The sequence below is a fragment of the Nerophis lumbriciformis genome, linkage group LG13 (assembly GCF_033978685.3).
Source record: "Nerophis lumbriciformis linkage group LG13, RoL_Nlum_v2.1, whole genome shotgun sequence".
NCBI lineage: Eukaryota > Metazoa > Chordata > Actinopteri > Syngnathiformes > Syngnathidae > Nerophis > Nerophis lumbriciformis.
The window spans coordinates 25,886,370-25,908,986 of NC_084560.2; the positions used below are offsets into that span (position 1 = coordinate 25,886,370).

The 22,617-nt window shown below is 38.4% G+C and overlaps 1 protein-coding gene across 2 annotated transcripts in view; it reads right to left on the reverse strand.

The window, feature by feature from the left end:
• Window positions 1–14,685, reverse strand: part of LOC133613576 (rho GTPase-activating protein 6-like) — a 30,513-nt gene extending 15,828 nt beyond the window's left edge. Inside the window, exon 1 of one of the 2 annotated variants that reach the window (XM_061971215.2) lies at window positions 14,511–14,685. In XM_061971215.2, the coding sequence (XP_061827199.1) occupies window positions 14,511–14,651 (141 nt within the window). In that variant the 5' untranslated portion in view covers window positions 14,652–14,685. Of the gene's footprint in view, window positions 1–6,410; window positions 6,642–14,510 lie in introns of those variants that run through there. The other variant, XM_061971217.2, reaches the window with a different exon arrangement.
• Between the last annotated feature and the right edge of the window lie 7,932 nt (window positions 14,686–22,617).

The following is a 22,617-nucleotide window of genomic DNA, read 5'->3' on the forward strand; positions in this document are numbered from 1 at the left end:
GCGGGCGCTATTTTGCATCTTTATTTAGCACGTCTGAAAAGTACGTACAAATAGACAGTTCTGCGCCCTACATGTGTGTCAACATATTTGGACTGCCATAAATAAAAAATTGGCAACTCTATGTTGTAGCCACCCCCCCTCGGATAATATACTTGGTGTTGTGACCTTTGTTTACAATCAGTCACGTCAAAAATATACCTTCTCGCCGGCAACTAATAAATACTCGAGAACTACAACTTGTTCGGACCTAACAGTGTTCGGATTGTAATCATCTGAAAAGGATTAGCAGCTAAGTAAACAGCCGTCCACGTTGTGGCCCAGAGAGCGAACGCAGGCGACAACTAGTAAGTTAGCTAAACAGTTTGCTAACAAACAAGCTTGTTTTGGTACTCTTGATCGTCTCCCTGGCCTGCAACTCAGTGCGGCGTTTAGGCAAGAGGATGTTCAAAAATCTCTGTTTAGATTTAATTGTTATTGATACTTCATTACAAAAAAAACGCTGAAGTGGTATTATGATGCGCAAATTAAAGTTTGAAAATGCAGATTTTTGCGAAAATTTCACATGCCTGATGTCTCACAATAAGAAAGTCCGAGGTTTGATCCCCGGGCTCCGGGTCTTTCTGTGTGGAGTTTGCTTGTTCTCCCCGTGACTGAGTGGGTTCCCTCCGGGTACTGCGGCTTCCTCCTACCTCCAAAGACATGCACCTGGGGATAGGTTGATTGGCAACACTAAATTGGCGCTAAATTGGGAGTGTGAATGTTGTATGCCTATCTATCTGTTTGTCCAGGGTGCCTTCTGCCCGAATGCATCTGGGATAGACTCCAGCGACCAGGAGAGGGACAAGCGGTAGCTAATGAATGGATGGATGGATGGATGGATAAATCTTCTCAATGAAAAAAATCTGTTTTACAGTAGTTCTTTTAGTTGTACATAACTTCCTCATCAAAGCACATATTACATCGGTTTTGCTCTCGTTGCAAATTTGAACTAATCCCTTTTAAATTGGGATTTTTGCACTGCTTATTAGCTTACTTTTTTTTTTTTTATTGTTGTTTTAGTGTCTGTTTTTTTTATCAATCGAGTGAAGTTTAGCAAGATATTTACATATTATACATGGGGCAGGCCACATACACATATACACACATATACATATACATATATATATATACACACACATTGTGTATGTATATACATATATATATATATATACACACATTGTGTATGTATATATATATATATATATATATATATATATATATATATATATATATATATATATATATATATACACACACATATACATACTGTACATACATATATACATACATATATATATATATATATATACATACATACATACATACATACATATACACACATACATATATATATATATATATATGTATGTATACACACACACATACATAAAAATACATACATACATACATACATACCCTTTGTCACCGATTCTGTTCATAACATTTATGGACAGAATTTCTAGGCGCATTGAGGGTATCTGGTTTGGTGGCTGCAGGATTAGGTCTCTGCTTTTTGCAGATGATGTGGTCCTGATGGCTTCATCTGGCCAAGATCTTCAGCTCTCACTGGATCGGTTCGCAGCAGAGTGTGAAGCGACTGGGATGAGAATCAGCACCTCCAGGTCCGAGTCCATGGTTCTCGCCCGGAAAAGGGTGGAGTGCCATCTCCGGGTTGGGGAGGAGATCTTGCCCCAAGTGGAGGAGTTCAAGTACCTCGGAGTCTTGTTCACGAGTGAGGGAAGAGTGGATGGTGAGATCGACAGGCGGATCGGTGCGGCGTCTTCAGTAATGCGGACGCTGTATCGATCCGTTGTGGTGAAGAAGGAACTGAGCCGGAAGGCAAAGCTCTCGATTTACCGGTCGATCTACGTTCCCATCCTCACCTATGGTCATGAGCTTTGGGTCATGACCGAAAGGACAAGATCACGGGTACAAGCGGCCGAAATGAGTTTCCTCCGCCGGGTGGCGGGGCTCTCCCTTAGAGATAGGGTGAGAAGCTCTGTCATCCGGGAGAAGCTCAAAGTAAAGCCGCTGCTCCTCCCCATCGAGAGGAGCCAGATGAGGTGGTTCGGGCATCTGGTCAGGATGCCACCCGAACGCCTCCCTAGGGAGGTGTTTAGGGCACGTCCGACCGGTAGGAGGCCACGGGGAAGACCCAGGACACGTTGGGAAGACTATATATCCCGGCTGGCCTGGGAACGCCTCGGGATCCCCCGGGAGGAGCTGGACGAAGTGGCTGGGGAGAGGGAAGTCTGGGCTTCCCTGTTTAGGCTGCTGCCCCCGCGACCCAACCTCGGATAAGCGGAAGAAGATGGATGGATGGATGGATATATTATCCATCCATTTTCTACCGCTTATTCCCTTTTGGGGTCGCGGGGGGCACTGGAGCCTATCTCAGCTACATATATTTAATTGTCTTTTAACCCTTTTAACCTTTTTCCACAAGGAACGGGAGGAGTCCGCATGATTTAATTTAACATTTGTAGATGACAATAAAGATGACTGATTCTAAAATGTCTTTAAAATAAGCATTTTCCTGTATTTGGATCATTCCAGGTGCTGTTGTGATGATCCACCATCAGTGTGCAAAAAATGGTTTCTGTTGTCTAGAGATTGCGATTCTATATTGCAGAAAAGGTGGCACATAATGACAGTGCGATCTGCACCACTTGTCAATTGTACACGCAGTCATAGTAGATCACATGCAACACGGCCGCTAATATAGTTTGCACATGCTGTTAAGCGTGTGTTATTTATATCTTAGTCAATCATGTCCTTACTATGCAAGCAACTCCATAAATGAGTGGCATGTGAAGGTGAAAGTACTGTAATTCTAAAATTGTAAATTTCATAATTTTGTAAAACCTTTTAAATTCAAGCTAATATCTCCACTTTAAGTTTTAAATTAATAAAAAATGGCGTTGTAACAAGGGGCAGCCATAAAAACGTACTTGTTCTGATCCTTATCACAACATTAACCACCAATTGCCTGAAGCTAACCTTCAACGCATTACAGGAAATTGTCACCCTCTGAAACTAAATCATCTAATCGCACGCTATGAGGACGCTTGTGACGCATCATGCAGGAACATGACCACATCGTTACTCATTTGCCGTTTCCCACAACGGATGAAAATTGACAGCTCACTCCAAAATAGTTCACAGAAGCAGAAATTGTGACTTCAAACATAAACTGTCAATGTAATGAATCACATGATATTGATGACGACTATTAATCTGATGCAAAATCCTCAACCTTGTTGAGCATCGCCGTGCTGCGGATTACTGCTGCCTTGATCCATCCAGTGCAGTAAAGATAATCGTATGAGCCGTGTACAAAAGAGGCTCAGCTGCTCATTATCAGGATTACTCCTACAGTACATTAAAGTGGCTCGCATTAAATGAGCATTATAAGCCCATGCTATACAGTAGGATATTTTCTTTTACGTTCAACTGTACCACAACCTAGTAGAATATCATTATGGGTATGGTACAAGTAGTGTTGAGCTATATCGACGATGGACGATACAAGTTATATGGAGCTTTTAATACTATTGTATCAGGATAATGCATGTTGATGACACATTCTAGCTAGTACTGTGAATCTTTGGGCAAAATTTAATTGATGTATTTGTAGATATTACTTTGTTTTTTTTGTTGTTTCTTTCTTTTTTTGGGGGGGGGGGGGGGGGGTGAGTGGTATGGGTGGGATATAAACAAAAATATTTTGACATTTAGGGCAGACAATAGATATATGATTAAAGTGCATATGATGTAATGGATAGGAATGTCTGATGCTGGATGTCAATAAAAAATAAATAAATAAAATAAAAATACTTTTTTAATGCCGGTTTTATGATTTACTACATTCCTCCATAAAATATATAAACAGCTCTGATAAATGTTTATATAACTTAAACTAAACTGGATTTTGTTTAATAAAATTCTACCCAAACATTTAATAAAGTGTGGCCCCTGTACAGTGTGTGAATGTGAGTGTGAATGTTGTCTGTCTGTACGTGTTGACCCTGCGATGAGGTGGCGACTTGTCCAGGGTGTTCCCCGCCTTCCGCCCGAATGCAGCTGAGGTATAATGATGTAAACAAAAAACCAGCGGTAGAAAATGGATGGATGGATGGATTTCAACTTTTAGTAAATGTGTTATTTGTTCTGTTTTAAAATACAAAAGTAATTTGCTTCATATCAATATTCTAGCACAAATACCATGTGGCTATATTTCATGTACCGTATTTGCAAATTATATACCAAAAACTCTGTAAACGCCAATGAGTCATCTTCAGCTTAGGAACCTTACACAACATTGAAAATAAGTAGCCAGGCATAGGCTAATTGTATAAAATCACAAATAAATATATTTGGCAGCAATGATCTCAGGGCTTATTTTTTTTAACAAATCGTCCAAAAAACATAACTGACATGCTGTCACTCACAACTGCTGCAAGTCAGCACACAGTATAGTATAGTCCAGCTATTCTCAAACTGTGGTGTGCAGGTGTCTTCTAGTGCAGGGTCTAGCAAACCAAAATGTTGAAAGAGCCATATTGGACCAAAAATACAAAAATCTGTCTGGAGCTACAAAAAATGAAAAGCTGTATATAAGGCTTATAATGAAGGCAACACATGACATAAGTGTCTATATTAGCTATAATGGCCTACTATCAAAATGACTATGTGTCACAGGCTGAAGCAAATCTTCGTTGACAAAAATGTTTAATATTTATTCTACACATTTTTACAACATTAGAAACCATTAGAAGCTAAGATAACTCCTGGAAATGACTGGCTTTTAATGGCCAAAAGTATAGATGTGTGTGTCCATGCTAAAGGATACGGCAGACTGTCTTCTTCTAATGGATTTATGACAATATTTGGAAAGCTAGGTAATGTTTGCTGTGGCCTGGAACAACATGGCACACAAACAACTATCACAAATGCAGCCAATGTTACATACAGATAATGTGTCATGAGACATGCACCTATAAATCATATACAAAGAGGATAAAAGCAAAGGATATTAAATGAGCTCAAATATACCTACAAATGAGGCATAATGATGCAATGTGTACATACAGCTAGCCTAAATAGCATGTTAGCATTTATTAACTTGCAGTCATGCACTGACCAAATATGCCTGATTAGCACTCCAACAAGTAAATGACATCAACAAAGCGCACCTTTGTCCATTCACAGTATAAAACAGTTGTTGGACAAAATGAGAAAAAGAAGGAGTGGAAGATTGTAGCTGTAAACAAACTGTTGCGTCACAGTCCACACTATGGTGAGTTCAAGAACTGCCAAAATTAGTAGGACAAACTGATGTTCACCAAATGCTCTCATCAGTGAAGCATACACACAAACATATTAAACAGTGGGCTTTCTAACAATTGGGAATGTTTGTGTCATGTTGGTCCTCAAACAAAAAACAAACCAATTATGTTTCCATTTTTTAAAAATGCTCCAGGGAGCCACTAGGGTGGCACTAAATGGTAAATGGGCTATACTTGTATTGCGCTTTTCTACCTTCAAGGTACTCAAAGCGCTTTGACACTATTTCCACATTCACCCATTCACACACTGACGGCAGGAGCTGCCATGCAAGGCACTAACCACGACCCATCAGGAGCAAGGGTGAAGTGTCTTGCTCAAGGACACAACGGATGTGACAAGGTTGGTAGAAGGTGGAGATTGAACCAGGAACCCTCAGGTTGCTGGCATGGCCACTCTCCCAACCTCGCTGCGCCGTCTACTAAAGAGCCACATGCGGCGCGAGAGCCGCGGGTTGCTGTCCCCGATCTAGTGGTATATCAAATAATCACTTAATTAAATACTTAATAAACACAGTGCTACTATTCAAACTTCAGTTGTGGTTCAGTGGCCAATAATGTTAAATATACTTGTTAAATAAAACACCTGTCTTGTTTTTAATGAACACCTGGGCCTACTACGCTACTGTATTTTGACGTTGGTCATTGTGGAGCCAAAGTTTGAGAACCACTCAGAGTGCATTATTTTTCTATTCCAAGACACACTAACTGCTGCACTTTTCCTTGACTTACAGAACACTTAACCCCAATTAAAAGCTTTGTTGAGAAGCAAAGCCTTTGTTGGCACTTCTGAGGAACACAAAGACAGGAAAGCTTCGAGGTAGTTGAGACAATATGGAGAAGATGGAAACATGAGATAACACTAAAGAAACCACACTTGAAATGGGTGGGGAATGCAATTCAACAGACCGTATCCTAGTTGCATATCCCTGCACTATAAATACATTTTTATTATTTTTCAGAAATTTAGGTAGTAGAGTTTAAAATGACTATTGACGAGCTAGATTACTTACTGTAAGTACTTACACGTGTGATGCTCCGTTTCAAATGAGGGTCCCCCATTGTGATGGCTCTAGTCGCATCTTAAACATCTGTTAATAATAAATACATCACATCCTAACGTTTGATTGTAATTAAAATGCATTTTACAAAAAGGAAAGCAGTCGCTATACTCCTGACTGGACAACTTATGTCCAACTCATCTAAAGAACGGAATAAGTAGAAGATGTGGTGCGTTCAATAACCAATAGAAAAAGTAAACCACAGTAGGACATTTCGGATGACACGCAGGACCAGCAATAAATATACAAGTAACAACTATGTATATTGATCTTTCATTACTCTTAGCTTTTCTTAATATGCGTTTTGATGCGCTGTATTTGGACATGTGCATTTTTCATCTAGCATTTCCAAAAGTTACGCTAGTTTGAACGGACCCCAAACACACCAACACCCATGAGTCTTTGCTACTGTTGCTATGGAGAATATCCGGAAGTCCTTTTGCCCACTAACAAAGAGGCACCAACATGCAGCATTGTTCTTTGTTGCATACAAATTAAACAATTACTTATTTTTATTTTTAAGATTGATGAATTGCAGGATTGTACTTTTGAAAAAAAAAAAAAAAAGTTTTGTAAGCTATGTTTGCATTTCCTATTCATTAGAATACATAAGCACACATGTATAAACAATATTTTATTATACATTACCATTAAAAAATACATTATTATTGTTATTTTTTATTATCATATTTTTTATAATAATTTATTTTACAATATCTTATTTTTATAATATTATTTTTTTACATTATTGTATAATATTTTATTTCATGTTATGTTATGTTTATGGGAGCAGCTCGGACTTCATGAAAAGTATTGATATATCAACTATAGTTGAGAAATATATAATATCAAAAAATTTAAAACGTTTTTTATCAAAAAGAATACATGAAAAGTATTAACTAGATATGTTAATTATTGTGGTTTATAATGGCGTATAAGTGCACTGGGTTATACTAAATGCTATTTGTCAATATTTTGGTATTTCTTTACTGTAAAATCTAGAAAATAGTAAATCAGCAAATAACATGACAAATATTAAAAAATTATCTCAAGATTATTGGCTGTAAAATGTATAGGTAATATAATGGAAATATGTAATATGCAATAATATGTGTAAACAAATTATAGGGTTAATAACTAGGGTTATTGGCTGTAAAATGTCGAATAATCACCTAGAATATAAAGTATTTGTATATTGAAGTATACTGAAAAAATATCTATCAGCAGAGATTTGGCAGCAAAATTTAGAATACATGTTAAAAATTCATCTTTTGAGAGGGTATTGGTTGTTAATTGTGGAACAATAATATCTAAAACGTCTATAGAAAATGTATTTGCTGTCAAAATTTGAATGAACTATATCAAGAAATCCCCATGAAATGAGAGATTCTAATGGGAAGTAACTGGTGCCCTGCAAACCTGGCAAGAACTCTGTTAAATCCTAAAAAATGCAAAAATTGTGCTTTCACTTACATAACTGTATCTTATTATTTGCTGACGACTTTGGAACAAATGTGAGATATGAATAAATTGATCATGACCCCTGTGCTTACATCCACCCATCAGTGTACATGTTACTCTTTTACTCAGTCTAAAAAGTATAGTTGCCATAGTGATACGTTGGCAAGTCAAGGATGGGCTTGATTCCAATGTGATGCAAAAAAGGACAATCCACTGTGGGAAGAAATGCGAGCCCGGAGGAGAGCAAAGCCTGCGCAGATCAAGACGTGCTGCCCCACGATGAGAAGTCAAAGTTGAGGCTTTCCTCATGTAAACCAGATGACTCAAACTCGGGCTATGAAGCCTCAAGCTGGAGCACACTTAAACACGGACAGAAACTTGTGCAGAGCAAATGATTACCCATTACATGCAATTTACTGCAAACCATGTGGTGTTCTATTATAAACAAATAACATGATTTGTTCCGTAACAACCGTCAATAGGATGGCTGCCATATTTTAGAAGTTATTAATATAATTAAAATACAATAGAATAGTCTGTATTGTCATTGATCAGCAGGTGAACAACAAAATTATAACAGATTACTCTCTCCCCAGTTCATAAAACAATAGTGCAATAGTGCAATATTAAATATAAAAAAGAAACCCCCCTCCCATATCTAAATTCAAATACAGTACTTGGATAATGACCAAAAATTCAGGGCATCCACGCTCATAACCCATGAGAATGTAAATGTTTGCAAGTAGTGTTGTCCTGATACCAATATTTTAGTACCGGTACCGGTACCAAAATGTATTTCGATACTTTTCGGTACTTTTATAAATAAGGGGGACCACAAAAAATGCCATTATTGACTTTATTTTAACAAAAAATCTTACGCTATATTAAATATATGTTTCTTATTGTAAACGAAGAACAAGTTTGTCCTTAAATAAAATAGTGAACATACAAGAAAACTTGTCTTTTAGTAGTAAGTAAGCAAACAAAGGCTCCTAATTTAGCTGCTGACATATGCAGTGACATATTGTGTCATTTCTCATTCTATTTTGTCAAAATTATGAGGGACAAGCTGTAAAAATTGATTATTAATCCACTTGTTCATTTACTGTTTATATCTGGTAACTTTCTCTTTTAACATGTTCTATCTTATGTTAAATTAATATTATGTAACACTACTAACATTACCTTGCAGAAATGCAAAACGCTTCATTCTGTTCAACCAACCCAGACGTCATAACGTCTTCAAAGCTCACCTTTAAATTTCACTTTTGCATCTCATTGCACATAACTGTGGTGCATTCAAGGAACAGTGGTTAAAGTTTGAAACAGAGGCATCACTAGTTTTAAAGAGGTTTAACTTGGATGCACTAATAATAATAAACATGGTAATGATGTATTATTATGATTATTATTAGCCACTAATGATAACCTTACATACATTAGATAAGGTCTACCTTACACTGACATCATTTTAATCATATTTAATTGATTAATGACAGGTTGTGTGATTATTAAAATGACCATTGTGGCTACTTTGTATTAAATTTGTCGACACTATTTTGTAAAAAAAATAACACAACCTTGCCTGAATTTTTTTTTTTTTTAAACATAAAATAATTAGGGGGGGTCAAGGAAATTTTAGAGAGCCTTTAGCCCCCTAAAAAGACCTACTGGCTGGTTTGAACACTTGATGAATAACATTATTGATGAAACTAGGGTATAAACATGTAAACATTGTGGGCTTTCTGATCATTGAGTGCGCCATTCACGGTGTTGGGGCCCATCAGGGGTCTAATGATAATAATAAATAAGCAATATTAAAAACCAAAATGGAGCCACAAACTAATCTTGTTTAGGGCCACACAATGTACACTATATTGCCAAAGGTACTTGGCCGACCTGCCTTGACTCACATCCCATTCCTATCCTAGAGCATCCAAAGTTCCTTTCACTGGAACTAAGGGGCCAAGCCCATCTCCTGAAAAACAATCCCACACCATAATTCCTCCTCCACCAAATTTCACACTCGGCACAATGCAGTCCGAAATTTACCGTTCTCCTGGCAACCTCCAAACCCAGACTCGTCCATCAGATTGCCAGATGGAAAAGCGTGATTCATCACTCCAGAGAAGGCGTCTCCGCTGCTCTAGAGTCCAGTGGTGACGTGCTTTACACCACTGCATCCCACGCTTTGCATTGGACTTGGTGATGTATGGCTTAGATACAACTGCTCGGCCATGGAAACCCATTCCATGAAGCTCTCTGCGTACTGTACGTGGGCTAATTGGAAGGTGACATGAAGTTTGGAGCTCTGTAGCAACTGACTGTGCAGAAAGTCGGCGACCTCTTTGCACTATGCGCTTCAGCATCCGCTGACCCCTCTCTGTCAGTTTACGTGGCCTACCACTTGGTGGCTGAGTTGCTGTTGTTCCCAAACTCTTCCATTTTCTTATAATAAAGCCGACAAATGACTTTGGAATATTTAGGAGCGAGGACATTTCACGACTGGGTTTGTTGCACAGGTGGCATCCTATGACAGTTCCACGCTGGAAATCACTGAGAGCGGCCCATTCTTTCACAAATGTTTGTAGAAACAGTCTCCATGCCTAAGTGCTTGATTGTATACACCTGTGGCTGGGCCAAGTGATTAGGACACCTGATTCTGATCATTTGGATGGGTGGTCAAAGAATATTGGCAATATAGTGTGTGTGAAACATGCATGTATAGTCTAAAAGATTTTATGATGGCCATTGCTTCACCCTGGAACGGAGGAATTAAACTTCCATTCCAACTGACTTTTCCATGTCGAATATCACGTGAAAAAGCTCGTTGTTTTCTCCGCTATGAATCCATTTCATGAACATTACATAAGAGCTCTGACTGCAGGATCTGGGCATTCGTTGACGATCATAAGACTCTCCAGATATCTGCTTTTCATTACTAGCCTATTTATAATGTCAAGGTTCCCTTGCACAAAATAAACAGTGTTACCATGAGGACCTGACGGCGCAGAACAAACAGTCTTAAATTAGACATGCGTTACTGCCACAGCAGATTTAGCGCTAATGAAAAAAGACGCCTACGGTATCATAAATCAGGAACATGTTGTTTTTCATTTTCATTCTGGTAAATAAATTACACTGGAGGTGGGGGGGGGGAGTCATGCAGAGATATTTGTCTGACATTCTAATTGACTTTAATGAACTGCACCAACAATTAAAGTTAATTTTGAACTTGCTTGAAAAGGTGTATTGAAGTGCATCACATGTTTACACATGCACAATTATACATGTCTGAAAAAGAGTCGAAAGAAGCAGAACTTATACCGCCTCTTCTCCACGTGTCTCAGCATTTACTGATGAGCACTTCATATGGTTAAAGGTAATAACTAGGTAAAGAAAAGAATAGAAAATGTGTGGCAATAAATAGATCAGTGGTGTCCAACGTTTACGGCCCACAACTCGGGTTTTGTTGGCCTACTGTTGAAATAAAATAAGTGAAGTGAATTATATTTATATAGCGCTTTTCTCTAGTGACTCAAAGCGCCTTACATAGTGAAACCCAATATCTAAGTTACATTTAAACCAGTGTGGGTGGCACTGGGAGCAGGTGGGTAAAGTGTCTTGCCCAAGGACACAACAGCAGTGACTAGGATGGCGGAAGCGGGGATCGAACCTGCAACCCTCAAGTTGCTGGCACGGCCGCTCTACCAACCGAACTATACCGCCCCACATACAACAATAAAAATGTAAAAAAAAAAAAGTTGAAATTGTGATACTTATAACTAATTTGTCATTCAAAAAATGTTTTATTAAAATCTATATCATGTGTGTTTTGTATCAGAATGACAGGTATATTGTTTGACTGGAAAAAATGTGGACACCCTAGGACTAGATTAAGTGAAGAAAGAAAACAGAAAGAAGATTAACAAATTAGTGAATGAATAAATATATTAATTAATCAATTTCATTAAATTAACAAAAATGTTATTAAATGTGGTTTTATTAAAAAGAAAGTAGTATTGACATGTGTTTATTATTGTAGTTTATATCGGTGTATGAATAGGTGCACTGGATTATACTAAATGCTTTTCTTGTAAAATTTAGAAAAAATAAAAAAAATAAATATATATTTTTTAAATCTAAAGAATATTTGCTCTAAAAGGTAGAATATATATTAAGAATAAAATGTCAAAAAACATTCTGCGAGGGTTTTTGACTGTAAAATGTTGAAGAAATGCCTAAAAATATATTCAGAAAGAGTAATTGCTGTAAAATATAGGGCGGTGGTTCTCAAACTTTTTTCACCAAGTGGCAAGTACTACCTCCAAAAAAACTTGGCTCTTCAAGTGCCACCATAATGACCAACATTAAAACACAGTAGCGCAGTATGCCTAAGTATTAATTAAAAACAAGGCAAACATTTTTACAAAAATATTTCATATTTTTGGCCACTGTAACATTAGGCACAGTTTGAACAGGAACATTGTGTTTCAATATAGGAAAATAAAAACAATGTACTTTAATCAAATTATTCTTTGGCGTACCACTAGATGAAGCCCGCGTTCCGCCACAGTTTGAGAATCACTGATGTAGAAGATGATGCTTGAAAAAAAATCTATAAGCAGAGTTTTGGTAGTAAAATTTAAAACAGAAAAAAAGTATTTTGAAAGGGTATTGGCTGTAAAATGTAAAAAAAAATACATCTAAAACTTATTTACAAAATGTACAGTTGTGGTCAAAAGTTTACATACACTTGTAAAGAACATTATGTCATAGCAGTCTTGAGTTTCCAATCATTTCTACAACTCTCTTTTTTTTGTGATAGAGTGATTGGAGCACATACTTGTTGGTCACAAAAACATTCATGAAGTTTGGTTCTTTTATGCATTTATTATGGGTCTACAGAAAATGTGACCAAGTCTGCTGGGTCAAAAGTATACATACATACAAAATGTTAATATTTGGTTACATGTCCCTTGGCAAGTTTCACCGCAATAAGGCGCTTTTGGTAGCCATCCACAAGCTTTTGGCAAGCATCTGGTTGAATTTTTGACCACTCCTCTTGACAAAATTGGTGCAGTTCAGCTAAATGTGTTGGTTTTCTGACATGGACTTGTTTCTTCAGCATTGTCCACACGTTTAAGTCAGGACTTTGCCAGAAGCTTGTGGATGGCTACCAAAAGCGCCTTATTGCAGTGAAACTTGCCAATGGGACATGTAACCAAATATTAACATTGCTGTATGTATACTTTTGACCCAGCAGATTTGGTCACATTTTCAGTAGACCCATAATACATTCATAAAACAACCAAACTTCATGAATGTTATTTGTGACCAACAAGTATGTGCTCCAATCACTGTGCTCGCCCCATCCTTTCTTGTGAAAGACTGAGCTTTTTTTGGGGAAGCTGTTTTTATACCCAATCATGGCACCCACCTGTTCTCAATTAGCCTGCACACCTGTGGGATGTTCCAAATAAGTGTTTGATGAGCATTCCTCAACTTTATCAGTATTTATTGCTACCTTTCCCAACTTCTTTGTCATGTGTTGCTGGCATCAAATTCTAAAGTTAATGATTATTTGCAAAAAAAAAAAAAATGTTTATCAGTTTGAACATCAAATATGTTGTCTTTGTAGCATATTCAACTGAATATGGGTTGAAAATGGTTTGCAAATCATTGTATTCCGTTTATATTTACATCTAACACAATTTCCCAACTCATATGGAAACGGGGTTTGTAAATGGAAAAACTACCGGTATTTTTTATGTGTGTATATATACATATATGTATATATATATATATATATATATATATATATATATATATATATATATATATATATATATATATATATATATATATATATATATATATATATATTCCCCGTGCACTAATTGACTGAAAGAGCTTGCACTTGCCGCGAGATGATGTCAAAAAAAATATATTTTTTTAAAACCCGGGACTTCCCGCCGGCCATAGTTTTGGGACCACTGCTTTAAAAACTTTAATATATTCAATATATAGTACATGGATACATATAAACAAAAGTAAAAACAGACATAAACATTGTATAATGTATAAATGAATGGGTGATAAAGACAATGACAAAGACAATAACTTGTTATCAATATACTAATAAAGAACAGGTTTCTTATCATTTGCGTGTGTAAATACACAAAATACAAACAAGGTTAACTTTCAATGAAACTTTTTCCATGTTTCCCTCATTAAGTATTGCAACAGGAGATGACTTTTTGCAAAGTTGGATGTAAACTAAACAGTTGCTCAGTATGTCAGCGTGTTTGTAGGCGGCCACACCCCTTTTGACCGTCACACATGGTTGACTGCCATGTCTGCTGACGTAAAAGTCCTCTCTATTGTGACATTTAGTCGCAGACTCAGTGATGTTGCAAGGGGAAGATTCCCACGAGGAGAAGATTGCATGGATATTGTGTTGATTTTGCCTCCCACTAAAGAGTTATTGTGCTCCCTAAGGGAGTGTCACACACTTCTGGAATGCTGATATGTCATGTTTTTTATTCATTAGTGGAATAAACCTATCTTGACTTAAAGACAATGCATCAATGAAGCGTCTGACCTGGTAGGACGTGTTCTCCGCTCCGTAGTGCCTCATCAGTACCGGGTCCAAGCTCCTGGTTTGCCTCAGCCCACGCTTGGAGATGGCCCTGGGACTGAGCGAGCAGGAGAAAACGCTGCTCAGCAGTCCCTGAGCGGACATGTTTGTCTTCAAACGCCAGTGGAGAAGATGTGGGCTTCACATCCCGCTGCATAACACAAGTCTGAACGGAGCCGGGGAGAGAGACGATCCCAAACTCATCACCGTGAAGGGGATTATGAAAGAGTTCCCCCCTCCTCCCCAACACATACACACACGAACCTGCAACCCCCAGAGTCTGACTCAGGACCCGAGGCGGAACAGTTCCCCCCCCCCGGAAGATCTGCAGATAGACAAAGCACATCCATCATTTTTTTCATCCCCCACAAACTGCTGTGACAAACTGGAACGGTTGAGACACGTACTGCCATTTTTCACTTTGTGTAAGTGTAGTGGACTTCTACCTACATTTAGTATGTAGTTCATTAACAAGGGCACCGCTAGGGATTTTGGGTCCCATGAAAAGAATCTTTACAGGGCCCCCAACACAGTGTCATAATTTTTTCTGTATTATAATTTCATATTCATTAGGGGCCTCTCTGGGCCCCCCTCCATCATGGGCCCCTAAAATCCGTCTCCTTTACCCCCCCCTTTTCGGCGCCCCTGAGTTCATAGGTCAAATACCCCTAAAGTCGTACATTTAAAAAAACAAAAAAAACAAAGACGGTGCATGAAATTGTTTACACATTACCAGGACCAGCACCTAAACCGGGGGTCCGTAACCCGTGGCTCTCGAGCCGCATGCGGCTCTTTAGTGGCTCCCTGGAGCATTTTAAAAAAGGATTGAAAATGGAAAAAAATGGGGGGGGGAAATAATTGTTTTGTTTTAGTATGTTTTTTGTTTGAGGACAAACATGACACAAACCTTACCAATTCTTAGAAAGCCCACTGTTTAGTATGTTTGTGTATATGCTTCACTGATTTGGTGAACATCGTTTTGTCCGACTAATTTCGGCGGTTCTTGAACTCACCATAGTGTGGACTGTGACGCAACAGTTTGTTGACGTGTAAAATCTTCCACTCCTTCGTTGTCTTATTTTGTCCACCAAAAGGTGTATGCTGTGCATGAATGCACAAATGGTGAGCTTTGTTGATGTTATTGACTTGTTGGAGTGCTCATCAGGCATATTTGGTCAGTGCATGACTGCAAGCTAATCAAATGCGAACATGCTATTTAGGCTATGTACGTATTGCATCATTATGCCTCATTTGTAGGTATATTTGAGCTTGTTTAATATCCTTTACTTTTATCCTCTTTGTATATAAATTAGTTTTGCATGTCTCATGACACATTCATTATCTGTATGTAATATAGGCTCCAAATACAAACAGAATACAATAATTTGAAAATCCTTTTCAACTTATATTCAATTGAATAGACTGCAAAGACAAGATATTTATTGCTCGAACTGAGAAACGTATTTATTTTTTGCAAATAAATATTAACTTAGAATTTAATGGCAGCTACACGTTGCAAAAAAGTTGGCGCAGGGGCATTTTTACCACTGTGTTACATGGCCTTTCCTTTTAACAACACTCAGTAAACGTTTGGGAATGAGGAAACCAATTTTTTGAACTTATCATGTGGAATTATTTCCCATTCTGGCTTGATGTACAGCTTAAGTTGTTCAACAGTCCAGGGTCTCTGTTGTGGTATTTTAGGCTTCATAATGCGCCACACAGTTTCAATGGGAGTCAGGTCTAGACTACAGGCAGGCCAGTCTAGTACCCGCACTCTTTTACTATGACGCCACGCTGTTGTAACACGTGGCTTGGCATTGTCTTGCTGAAATAAGCAGGGGCGTCCATGATAACGTTGCTTGGATGGCAACATATGTTACTCCAAAACCTGTACGTACCTTTTAGCATTAATGATGCCTTCACAGATTGGTAAGTTACCCATGCCTTGGGCGCGAATACACCCCTATGCCATCACAGATGCTGGCTTTTGAACTTTGTGCCTATATCAATCCGGATGGTTCTTTTCCTCTTTGGTCCGGAGGACACGACGTCCACAGTTTCCAAAAACAATTTGAAATGTGGACTCGTCAGACCACAAAACACTTTTCCACTTTGCATCAGTTCATCTTAGATGACCTCTGGCCCAGCGAAGCCGGCTGGCGTTTCTGGGTGTTGTTGATAAATGGCTTTTGATTTGCACAGTAGAGTTTTAACTTGCACTTACAGATGTAGCGACCAACTGTAGATACTGACAGTGGTTTTCTGAAGTGTTCCTGAGCCCATGTGGTGATAACCTTTACACACTAATCTTGTTTTTTGATGCAGTACTGCCTGAGGGATCCAAGGTCACGGGCTTACGTGCAGTGATTTCTCCAGATTCTCTGAACCTTTTGATGATGTTACGGACCGTAGATGGTGAAATCCCTAAATTCCTTGCAAGAGCTCGTTGAGAAATGTTGGTCTTAAACTCTTCGACAATTTGCTCACGCGTTTGTTCACAAAGTGGTGACCCTCGCCCCATTTTTGTTTGTGAATGACTGACCATTTCATGGAAGCTGCTTTTATACCCAATCATGGCACCCACCTGTTCCCAATTAGCCTGTTCACCTGTGGAATGTTCCAAATAAGTGTTTGATGAGCATTCCTCAACTTTTTCAGTCTTTTTTTGCCAGTTGTGCCAGCTTTTTTGAAACATGTCGCAGGCATCAAATTCCAAATGAGCTAGTATTTGCAAAAAAATTACAGTTTTCCAGTTCGAATGTTAAGTATCTTTTCTTTGCAGTCTATTCAACTGAATATAGGTTGAAAAGGATTTGCAAATCATTGTATTCTGTTTTTATTTACGATTTACACGACGTGCCAACTTCACTGGTTTTAAGTGAATCCTAGTTATTGTACGTGTGTTAAAAGTTGGATTGTTAAATTAGTTTGAATCCATTCTTTGTCCTTTTCATTTAGTCCTTGTCTTATAAAAGTACAACATTTCTATTTCCATCATTTCTCTTGGGAAAATAAATCAGAGCTCTGTAAGCATCCTAGAATAGATTGGGTTTGACTGTATTTATTTGTTTTTTTGGTATATTAATAACTATTGTCCATATTCGTAATGCGTATTACTTCTGTCATTCATGAGAACAATAAGTACACATGAGCTCATGGCTCTTTTACAGTGTGCACTTAAGCGGTCTGCCTTTCTCCTAATTAGGCCTGAGTGTTATTAGCCTCTCAACATGGCAGGAATGTTAGACAGACTTCCACTGGTATACATTCCCAGTCCACTTTGGGCTGCACTGCATCAAGCCTCACACCCCATCATCCAACCCCCCTCCTCCTCGTTACAGGGCGCTTGAGATCCTTGGCATGCGGTGCCCAGGGAACCGAGTCTTCCTGTGGGAGCCCCGGGGAAAGGACCTGTGTGATAACGTGACATGTGAACCGGCGCTGTATGGCCACGATAAGACCCCATCAGATAGCCGAGTCTACCAAACAGACAGGGGAAGTGGTGATAAGAGGTCGGTTTTGTGTTTGATCCACTTACTGGGCCACGCTGGTCATGTGGAGGATTCTCACCATGTCATTTATCCATACAGTTTTGACTCTCATACACTCAAAACTTATGTATAAAATTCACTACTCATCCTATATCATGGTTATTTTTAAATTAATGTGCAGCAAAACCACAAGATGGCGCTAATGCACAATCAGAAGGTCTTTAGAGTCAACCTCAAATATACAAGTCCCAATTCGCACTGGAGAAGGCAGGAGTAAGAGTGCACATTTAAAAGGGAACTGCAATTTTTGGGGAATTTTGCCTTCCTTTCACAATCCTTACGTCAGACAAGCACACATATGGTTTTTCTTTTTTTATGCATTCTAGTAAATAAATGTGAGCAAACGTTTGCTTACAATGGAGCCTATGGGAATCGCCTATAGAGCACTTAAAAAAATACATCCAAACACTTCCACCAAGGCTTTATATACACGCTAAAAATATAAAAGTAATGTAACAACAGGCACATTTATAATAAAATGTAATACACTACATTGTCAAAAATATTTGGCCACCTGCCTTGACTCACATATGAACTTAAAGTGCCATCCCATTCCTAACCCATAGGGTTCAATATGATGTCGGTCCACCTTTTGCAGCTATTACAGCTTCAACTCTTCTGGGAAGGCTGTCCACAAGGTTGCGGAGTGTGATTATAGGAATTTTCCACCATTCTTCTGAAAGTGCATTGGTGAGGTCACACACTGATGTTGGTCGAGAAGGCCTGGCTCTCAGTCTCCGTTCTAATTCATCCCAAAGGTGTTCTTTTGGGTTCAGGTCAGGACTCTGTGCAGGCCAGTCAAGTTCATCCACACCAGACTCTGTCATCCATGTCTTAATGGACCTTGCTTTTTGCACTGGTGCACAGTCATGTTGGAAGAGGAAGGGGGCCCGCTCCAAACTGTTCCCACAAGGTTGGAAGCATGGATTTGTCCAAAATATTTTGGTATCCTGGAGCATTCAAAAGTTCCTTTCACTGGAACTAAGGGTTCAGGCCCAACTCCTGAAAAACAACTCCACACCATAATTCCTCCTCCACCAAATTTCACACTTGGCACATTGCAGTCCGAAATGTACTATTCTCCTGGCAACCTCCAAACCCAGACTCGTCCATCAGAAATTTCCCGACTGGATTTGTTGCACAGGTGGCATCCTATGACAGTTCCACACTGGAAATCCCTGAGAGCGGCCCATTCTTTCACAAATGTTTGTAGAAACAGTCTCCATGCCTAAGTGCTTGATTTTATACACCTGTGGCCGGGGCAAGTGATTTATTTATTTACTTACATTTATTGATTAGGACACCTGATTGTGATCATGTGGTTGAGTGACCAAATACTTTTGGCAATATAGTGTATTTACATATTTTGCTAATTGTCCTTCAAACAACATCACTGATTACGTACTCACTGCAAACTTCATGAGCGCCAACACACATAATAAAACATCCTTTACTGTACAATGTCTGCTGTGAATGGGATGTCGACTGATGGGATGTTGATATATACCCGTTTAGATGAGGAATGACTCATAATCCTTGTGAACAAAAAAAGACGGGTGGAACCAAGCAACTTTTTGTGTATTTCTCGCCATTTCGGGTCTAAATTTTGGCATATACACATACAGTACAGGCCAAAAGTTTGGACACACCTTCTCATTCAATGCATTTTCTTTATTTTCATGACTATTTACATTGTAGAAGGCATCAAAACTATGAATGAACACATGTGGAATGTATTTAACAGAAAAAGGTGAATTAACATGTTTTCTATTCTATTCTATTCAAAATAGCCACCCTTTGCTCTGATTACTGCTTTGCACACTCTTGGCATTCCCTCGATGAGCTTCAAGCACACCCGTGAAGTGAAAACCATTTCAGGTGACTATCTCTTGAAGCTCATCGAGAGCATGCCAAGAGTGTGCGAAAAAGTAATCAGAGCAAAGGGTGGCTATTTTGAAGAAACAAGAATATAAAACATGTTTTAAATTATTTCACCTTTTTTTGTTAAGTGCACAATTCCACATGTGTTCATTCATAGTTTTCCTTCAGTGACAATCTACAATGTAAATAGTCATGGAAATAAAGAAAACGCATTAAATGAGGAGAAGGTGTAAACCGACTACGGTGAGTTCAAGGACCACCAAAATTAGTAGGACAAAACGGCGCTGGCCAAATACTGTCATCAGTGAAGCATAAACACAAACATATTATACTGTGGGCTTTCTAACAATAAGGAAGGTTTGTGTTATGTTTGTCCTCCTGGAGAAACTGTTATGGTTAACTGAGGGGAGGTAACGACAACTGACACTAGGGGGCAGTAATGTTTGATAATTTATTATATATATATATATATATATATATATATATATATATATATATATATATAATAATAATAATAACAAACAATACAACTAAACTATATAAATGGAGTGTGTGACCAGAATACAAGAGTGTGTGGTGTAAGACTATGTGTGTAAATATCTGAAGCGTGTGTTACCAAGTGTTGATGAGAAAGCAGATAAGTCCAAAGAGGGCAAGGCAAAAGGGGTCCAAGATCCGCGAGGGGTATGCGGGGCAGAGAGAGACGTCAGAGTCCAGGGGCGAGCGAGGAGTCGGGAAACGAGGAAGGCAGTCCAAAACACCGGGGAAACAACGGGAGATCTCGAAGAGGGAAGACAGGTACACAAAGAGGTAACTAAGTTCCCGCGTCGATCCTTGGGTCCACTGGTCCTTTATACAGCTCGCCCTCATCATTCCCAGGTGTGTAGATTGGAGATTGTGTGCGCGCGCGCCGTAACAGAAACATTATCAAAACATTTCTGAAAAAGCTCCAGGGAGCCACCAGGGCGGTGCTAAAGAGCCGCATTGGCCCGAGAGCCGCGGGTTACTGACCACCGGGCTAGCTTGATGCTAATTTCATTGATTGCATTAGCAATTTTACGTGGCGATTTGGATTCAATTAAACAGACTGAATTAGGATGTACGTTCTACTTCAACGGCTGATAAATTAAAGCATACAATACTTATTTAACACTTATATAACACTTTCTAAGGATCAACAAGAGACACGTTCAACATCTTACCGGCAGTAGACTTCTCAAAACTTAGTTTATTAGTTTATTATTATTCTTCGGTCAATCGTCTACAAAATAAACAAACAGTTGTACATTCATAGATTGAAAATGACAATGTTGCAGACCGAAAGGTTTTAGGCTGAAGTTGAACACTTATTGCGCCTAACCCTATAAACAATGTCAAGTACAAGATGAACTTCCGAAAATTATTAAATGTCCTTTGTACAACATATTATAAATACATATTATACACAACATAAACACAGTTCAATTATATACACATTAAAGGCATGTGAAATATCCTTGTACACGTGTTAAACCTTTGTACCAATTTATATACTATATACAAACAATTATACTTCCACTATTATTTATATCCCACATTTAGTATTTTAATTAACATTGATCATAGTATTAACTACAGTGTTGATTCAAGAGTGATATATGTTTTCAAGACATTGGTCTTAAAGTGTTTCTAAATGTGTGAATGGAACTGAAACATTTTAAGGAATCATCAACTTAGTTGATTTTTTTTCTATGACAGCGGGTTTTAGAACATTGTCGCCACCTTCAGGAGTTTTAAAAGAGCATTAAGCAGTCCCTTCTGATAAGAAGTGCAAAATTATATCCTGTAAATCATAGACCTGCAACCCACTAATCACTAGTATAGAGGATCTTTGACTAGCAATGACTTATTGCTTCACTTTTTATTATGACTTTATGACTCGATTTCGGACTACAGTTTAAACAATATTTAGTTTAGTAACGCTTTTAAAAGGTATGACAGAGACACAAAATAAAAACAATGTAAAAAGAAATCTGGTAAACCCAATCCATATATTTTAAAACATAAGGCCCCAGAACAATTAAGCATAGCAAAGCCTTATTATATAGGGCTTGCCGTGTCACCATTGGCCACTTGGATGCGCTATAAATCCTCCATGCACAGATTTGAGGTAGCCTAGAGCATGTTACTGCTGTGAAGCATCACTAACAAGAATGCCCAATGACCTCATGGAACACCGTCCATGCAGAAGGGAGTAGAAGTGTTGGGAGATGTTGTGTTCAGGATACATGTTTGACCTTTAAAATAATATCTGCTCAACTCAATGAATCATTAGCAGCTCTATGCTTGTTTGGGCCCCTTATTAAGATTTTGTTGGTGGTCCCATTTCAGTCTTTAATGTTAGTATGGCTTGATTGTATACGTTGCTAATCAGATGAAATGGACGTATGGAATTGTCACTGGTTGTTAAAAGATAAAAGTCTGAATCATCTAAATTGATTTGAATGTGTATGGTTAGGTACAAGCTGTAGAAAATGGATGGAAGGGTGGTTAGAGCCTTTCTAGTGGCCCGAAACAACTGTATGGAGCAGGGATGGGCAGTTATGTTGTATCAGGGGCCACATTGGTCAGTAAAAATGTATATATATACATACATT